Genomic DNA, 7,489 nt, shown 5'->3' with positions numbered 1-7,489 from the left:
CGTGTACTCAGACCAGTAATATTTGGGGTCACAAGTTTTTGCCATGGATATTTTGTGGGTCAGAAGATAAAAAGTTTGGGAACCACTGCTTTAGACAGTGCTCACAGCAGTGCAAACAGGGGACAGTGGCTGATTTTTTTAAACATTTGTGGAGGTAGAGAAGCCAATTCTTATTTAAGAATCGACCAATCTCCCAAGATTAAGGAATTCTGCACAAATTCTGTCCACTCACTAAATTTACCAAATCTTCTTGGCTTTTACGTTGAACGCTCATGTCTCTAGTTTGCACCTATTAAAGCTTGTTAAGTTGAACTCAGTTGGGTCACATTCTGAACTTGAGATTCTTATTAARGCATTTATATCTTTACGTCTCACTTAAGTCAACTATTTGCTCACCTGCGTTAAAAAATGGCCTCCGTGGATTGTTTGCGCCTCTGCAACCACGTCCTTGACGTATTCATGTATCAGTTGCTTTGATTGCCTATCAATTTTAGAGTCCATCCTGAAATTCTTGTTTTAACTTTTAAAGCTCTAAATGATGGAGAGCAAACATTATTAAACTTCCTCAGCACGTCCTACAGTGAGGTGAACAGGTCCTGCTTGTTTGTGACATTTATCTTACAAGGTGCTATGTAAAAACAATTTTACTTACATTCTTTGTTTTTAAGATCTCGTTCATTGGTCACATTACAAGTTATTTTTACCTAAACAGGACTGAGTCAGCGCGGCCGAAGCAGCGAGGTGAGGAAACCTTGTGAGCTTCTCAGTCAAAAAGCCCTCATTTTATGACTCATCCTTAACAGCAGAAGGGGAGAAAAAAAAAAAACAGCAGACAAAATTGTAACTTAAGTGACAGAAGATCACATCGTAAATCGTTTTCTCAAGTAAAATCCAATCTCAGGGCCACTGAGCGTTTAACTGGTATTTTTTGCGAGGTAATAAAGCTGCACTGGTACAGTGCCAGAGTAATGTTCACCAACTCATCATCACTACTTCTGCAACTTGTCTTGGCCTGCTGCCCCTGTCCTCCCCCACAGCTTAGCCAAACCCTTARGTTATTGGCTAAACAGCCAGCTGAGGTCCGTTAACTGTCTGATCTCACATCAGTCGACTTCCCCAAACAAGGAGACGTAGAAAAGGGGAGTGAAAGTCACAGAGCAAGGAAATAAAAAAAGATTATACCCTCCGTGAGCTAGCACCACCTCCGGACTCGTGTGTGTCTGTGTAAACATTTCTTTTGTTTTGTTTAAGACCTAAATGTRACCCATCATATCGAAATGAGGATTAAGTCAAATTTGGTCAAAATGACCTAATGACATTTTCAGATTCTTGGCTTTAAAAGCTACATTTTGAAACCTGGATCATTCTGATATCATAATTAAATCCATATGTATGACTTAATTTGTCTTGTTGGTTACAATAATACATAAATATTTGGTCTGAATCCTAATTTTATGTCATTTTAATGAGGAATATTTGATGTCCTTATGAAGAGGAAACCTCAAATTATATTTGAATATTGAGATTTCCCTGCTGAAAAGGAACAAAACTTTGTTAACTCACAGGGAAAATCTCAAATTTTTAAGGCGTTTTTTCCTCAAAATCAGGTTTTTTTGTTGCTACTCCTCAAAAAAGTGCTTCAAATTTTTGTTTTATGATTATATTTCAGACAGTTCATTCAAAAGATACATTAATAAGGCATTTATTCATTATATTTTGACAAAACGCAATTTTTGTTAACATTTTAATCAAAACACTATATTTGCCTATTTCTCCATGTACTTTTAGACTTAATCCTAGTTTCGGTGTGATGGATCACAAATGATAATGCTCAACGACCACACACAGGAGTGGCTGTTGTACGGGGCAGTTTATACCAACCGCTCGCTGCCCAACACACTCGTTGTTCCTTTAGTGAATCGCGTTGCTAAGTGAAAACCTTTTGGTCCCTCATGGACAATTAAACGAGAACATTTCCAAAATGAGAAACATATGGAGCTTTTTAATTGGCTAATTTTTCTTACAAACGTGTGTGGCTTTTTTCATTCTAAAAACCAATGAAAAGGAAAAAAAATTTGCTATCTAGTCAGACATGCATATTGCAGCACAGAGCGTTGCACACATTTTCATTGTCCTTCCGTACGGAGTAAAACAGCCCTTCTGTTCCCTGGATTAATAGCACCATTACTGAGAATCCATGTTCAGTATACAAGACCATTCTTCAGGATCCTGTCAGTGAGATACACACGTTTTAGTGTAGATATTTTAGTAAATTTGTGTATCTCTTGAAATTTCTATTATGCTAAGCAGGTAATGTTGCACATCAAAGCTGAAGTTACCGGTTCACCGTGCCTCTCCCTAACCCTACACTTTGTCACGTGAGTTCGCTGGGCGTGACTGCAACAACTCACATCTGGGGAGTTATTGTTCTACACATGTCCTGTGTAATCTGCCCGACCCACAATGCTTGGAATAATTATTCATATTTAATCACCAAACTGCAAGGCTACATCGTCTGCCGCGCGCTAAGTCATTTTCCGTGTTCCATTATCAAAGTTTCAGAGACGGGTGCTCAGGGAAGGGGGACTAAATGGAGAAGCAGAAGTAGTTGGGCTTATAAAAACATAATGGGCTTGTCTGCTTTGATAAACTGAGGACGTGGATAGAATGCGCACCCAGTCACCACCACCCCAACCCCCCCACACCACCACACACACACACACACACACACACACCAATACACACATCATGTTCAGTTTAAATGAGAAAAGTGCAAAGAACAAAGTAAGTGGGGAAAGCAGCCAAAAAAAACCAGTTCAGATTTTAAACGAGTAAAACTCTATTATTAATACAAATCATTTATCATTTGGTCCAAGACCAAAATAATCAATTAATTTTTTTGTTAAATTTCCCAGGAAGGGCTCACCTTGCTCCATAGGTGGTGGTTTCACACCTGAAGCTTTTAYCTTGAGAGCTTCTTTTGCCGACATATCACAACAGGAGCCTTTGTTGGTGTCCTGGTCGCTGTCGGCCTGGTCGCTGTCGCCATGGCCGCTGTCCCTGAGGCTCGCTCGCTCCGGGTCTTTGAACGTTGAACTACTGCATGAGAACACAAACAATAGATTTAAAAAAGAACTGTAGGGTCCTGAGTATTGTTTCATAATGAATAAAACAGCCACTCCTTTTAGCTCTAATTAAAATGTGCACGCTCTTTTTCCATCTCTATATTACTTAGTAAATACACYTTAAGAATAGTTACTGTTACTGTGCAGAGACTGCAGGAAAATAAACAAAGATCTGACATGTGGTTATTGGTTATAGATTCCAACWCTTACCTTTGAACAAACTGTTGTCTGCTGCCCATATAATTAGGCTCAGTGGGGAAATTGTCCGTCTGTGGAGGAGGAAGAAGAAAGCATGCAGTCAGCCTTACAGAAACCATGCCTGCTGTAAAACCAGAATTCCTAGTGACATATGATTAATTATGCATAACGAGGCAAAGGACAGATTAGAAAATAAAAAGTAAAAAAAAAACACAAGGTCAATTTTGCCAAAATTTGAGCAGTTTGCAAACCATATAAAACAGGCTAATTAGCCATTGGAGAGAAAACCAAATAGTATAACATCAGGTCTAGCAGACATCAGATAATCAATGACTCCTAGGAAAACGTTTTGATGAGAATAGAAAAGTCTGCGATTGCCATGTTGAACTCTTGGCTAGACATCTATTAACCAGATTACAGTACAACTTGCACAGAAATTAAAATGCAATTTGCTCCCCCGTTCCTGTTGGAAACTGCGAACARGTTGAAACGGAACACTTTCTTTGCCATTTCCACACAAACAAACAAGTGTATTATGAGGAACTGGAGCCTGTGGGAGTTGATCAGTGTGCCGTTTATTTGATACGGGCAACATGATCGTGCACACGAGGCTTTGCCTTACATTCTGTAGGTCGACTGGCAAATTWAAAATGCAAGGACACTTGTTTAAACATGGATTCATGAAGATTTCATGCTTTCGTTGGACCTTAAATACGCCGTCCAGCCACATTCAGGAGCCTAATTAGCACAAACATGTAATCCTCAAGACTGTACGCATCTCCGCCTTAAAGACTGGATCAATCACACCGGCTGGGAAGCACTCTATCATTCTTTCAGTCTGTCTCCCTCCCTTAGTAATTATCCCACTCTACACTGTTTTTGAGGCTTTAAATCATTTTAAAGGGATCACCGATTAGTTGAAACATTAGACTTTATTTGATTAACATATATTTTAACTGTAAAATAAAGACTATAAAAATACTGTAGGATGTTTAGTTTTGTACATTTTTAAAAATATATTTAAACACGGACGGGGCCATTTTATTTACATGCAAAGCATTCTGGGTAAATGATGACGTGGGTAGGTCATCGGTGCGAGGCTGCTAGCGAGCTATATCCACCCTGAAGGTTAATCTTGGACAATATCTGATGATCGACTCTTTTAAATGAAACCAGAGAGCGTTGACAGAGAGGAGAAGGTAGAAATGACTCAGCCTGGAACTGAAAATATGGATGGAGGACAACAGAGCTGCTTCATGGAAGAAGAACCTCAGCTTAGCTTGTTAGCCTTTGTGTTAGCGCTGACGCTATATTGCCTTACATGTATTAGCTCGGCACTAGAGCAACAAACAAGCTAAACTGAGGTCCTCCATCCATATTTTCAGTTCCAGGCTGAGTCATTTCTACCTTCTCCTCTCTGTCAACGCTCTCTGGTTTCATTTAAAAGAGTCGATCATCAGATATTGTCCAAGATTAACCTTCAGGGTGGATATAGCTCGCTAGCAGCCTTGCACCGAGGACCTACCCACGTCATCATTTACCCAGAATGCGTTGCATGTAAATAAAATGGCCCCATCCGTGTAATATATTTTTAAACTTTTAGTTTAAAAATGATCAAAACTAAACATCCTACAGCATTTTTACAGTATTTATTTTACAGTTAAAATATATGTTTATTAAATAAAGTCTAATGTTACAACTAGGGTTGGGCATAATCGTATCGTGTGCAATCAATCGTCAGAAAAACAATCGATCAAATATGATGAACATTAAAAAAATTCTGTAATTTATTTATCTTTCAACACAAATTAAAATTTGATGTATAGCCTGAAGTCTTTCAGAACAGATTTTTACAAAGAGCAAATCTTTCCCACTAAATCGGTCATGTGACTAGGACATGAGGATGTCCAGGGACTCCAGGGGATTAATCGTCAAATTAATCGTTATAGATTAAATACCAAAATTAATCGRGATTAATTTTTTTGCCAATATTGCCCAACCCTAGTAAAAACAATCGGGGATCCCTTTAAAGGAGTTAAAAGGTCACAAAGATTTTAGCGCGTTCACTGGCATTTGCAAAAATACAAGTCCATTACCTTAAAAAAAGTTGGGTTGTCATATTAAATGGGAATCAAAAACACAAATGCAACAAACTTTATTAGGAGGCAAAGAACTTATATGAAGACATGAAAACTCTACTTAAACCCTGTATTTTTTTTGTTCAGATTATTACAGGAATATAATCAATGTCCCTGTTGCGTCGAGGCAGGAATGATTGAAACAAATGTCTTAAAGAGAAACTGTTCTCATGCTGCTTCGGCTGTATTCATCACAGCCACACAAATAATTACACAATGTCGTGCACAACTCTCTGTCTTGAATTCCGAGCAGTAAAATGTCATGTTTGGTGAGTAATGTGTTGTTGTGCCAGGCTTTTTCACATGCACAGCTTGACTCACAGTCAYTAGAGTATTTCAATGTCATCCGTGCACTGCAGTGGCTCAGTATGAAAAAAGGTGCGTGAAGGTCAGACAGGCCACCTCGGTACTTTGACCTTCCATGCTTTTGCTAACACCTTTATCTCAACCTAAACACTTTATTCCACTTCAGCCTTCGCCAATATTAAAAGAAAAACACCCACGGAACATATCAAAGGATGGAATCTGACCGTAAAAGTAAGAGAAGATGGAATGTTTGAAATTGTTTGGCAATGAAATGATAACAGACGTTGAAAAGAGATTTTGAAAAGTGAAAAAAACTATGAAAAATGGGAGATGGAATCTTTTTACTGATGTGCCCCAGCTGTACTTTTATGACCAGGGAACCAACCTTGGACAGACTTTTCAATCAACTCTGCTTTATTAGCGCTGAATGTGATCACAGGGAAAGGATATCAAAAGAAAATCTTTTTCTGATTGTTACATTGCCTAACCTAATTTCTGTGCCAGGATATAGTTTTTTTTTCTTTGACTAGTACCGTCTATAGAARAAAGAGAAGTTGAAGGTTTCAACCACTCATTAGGTAATTGTTCAACGAAATTGCACAGTCTCACAGAATGTTCTTCACACCTAAACTCTGCCTTACCAACAACAGAAACACACCCAACGTCACAGTTAAAGTAGCATGCCTTTCACCCCATACAAGCCAATAAAAAACACATTAGACCACTTCATGAAAACCTCTTTCCTGCCAATTAAGAGTTCAGGCTGATCTTAAGCCTCCATCTCTTCCTGTCTGACTATACTGCCCAGCCCTTTCACAACAATGGGCCACTTTCCAATTAATGGGTCGATAACAGGCTGCTCTGTGCCGAGCCGGTCAGAGCCCACAATAAATACAGGATAATTTGAGGGAGGGCGATAAACTGTAACCCTACAGTGCATAAATTCATTTAGAATCCTAAGTAAAGTCCGTGTTGAAAAACTGGAACCATTTGAAGTCAACTGAACAAACTTGACCTAAATCAAAATGATTAAAACGGCTTAGAAATCTCCCCAGTTTGTTGACTGAAAATATAAAACCTCTAATCTCGAAACCCTGTCAGTTTGCTTTGTGTAGGTATCAGTAAACACTACTTTGTTTGGAGTGTGGATACGTCTTCCAAAAGCGTGCTGCTGAAGTGCAGCAACTGATGTGTTGTATCTACTTCATAAGGCAAGGCCACAGAGGTCACAGAGGCACTGAATACAGCAAGGCTGAGTAAGTGTAAAAAGCTGCACTCTATTCTGTATTCCCATTGAGGCCCTAAGACTGACCGCTCAGACAGCAGGCCGATTGAGACAAATGGGACGGGAATATTGGTGCGCTATTCTACACTCAGGGCATGTTGGTGGATTCTGGGGCACTGTTCCTTGCTATGTGCCTATATTTGTGAATCACTTTCTTTGTCTCTGTTTTACGTAGCAAAGGTAAACAAGGACAAATTGCAGCTTCTGCTTTTACACATCATTGAATTGCTCTCCTTTATTCAAACGAACACAAGAACTCCACCTCCCACAACCTATTCTGATAAATATGATGCTTTTCTCTTTTACTGGCTTCCAGAAAACTCACTTAATTCTGTTTGCATGGCTATGAGTGCATGCATTTCCTGAAATCGGTTTGTGTGAGCATTTCCTTATAGACGCTAGACAACCTAAGGAGATATAGACTATAGTATTAAGTT

At 39.0% G+C, this 7,489-nt stretch overlaps 1 protein-coding gene across 2 annotated transcripts in view; it reads right to left on the bottom strand.

Moving 5' to 3' along the window:
- pcdh17 (protocadherin 17) overlaps window positions 1–7,489 on the bottom strand; it is a 28,663-nt gene that overhangs the window by 4,724 nt on the left and 16,450 nt on the right. The window contains exons 3-4 of one of the 2 annotated variants that reach the window (XM_014032173.1): window positions 3,336–3,394; window positions 2,927–3,099 (exon numbers count right to left, since the gene is read on the bottom strand). In XM_014032173.1, the coding sequence (XP_013887627.1) occupies window positions 2,927–3,099; window positions 3,336–3,394 (232 nt within the window). The remainder of the gene's footprint in view (window positions 1–2,926; window positions 3,100–3,335; window positions 3,395–7,489) is intronic. The other variant, XM_014032174.1, reaches the window with a different exon arrangement.

Source organism: Austrofundulus limnaeus, unplaced genomic scaffold (assembly GCF_001266775.1).
Source record: "Austrofundulus limnaeus strain Quisiro unplaced genomic scaffold, Austrofundulus_limnaeus-1.0 Scaffold1388, whole genome shotgun sequence".
NCBI classification, from domain to species: Eukaryota; Metazoa; Chordata; class Actinopteri; order Cyprinodontiformes; family Rivulidae; genus Austrofundulus; species Austrofundulus limnaeus.
This window is presented reverse-complemented; position numbering and strand designations above follow the sequence as displayed.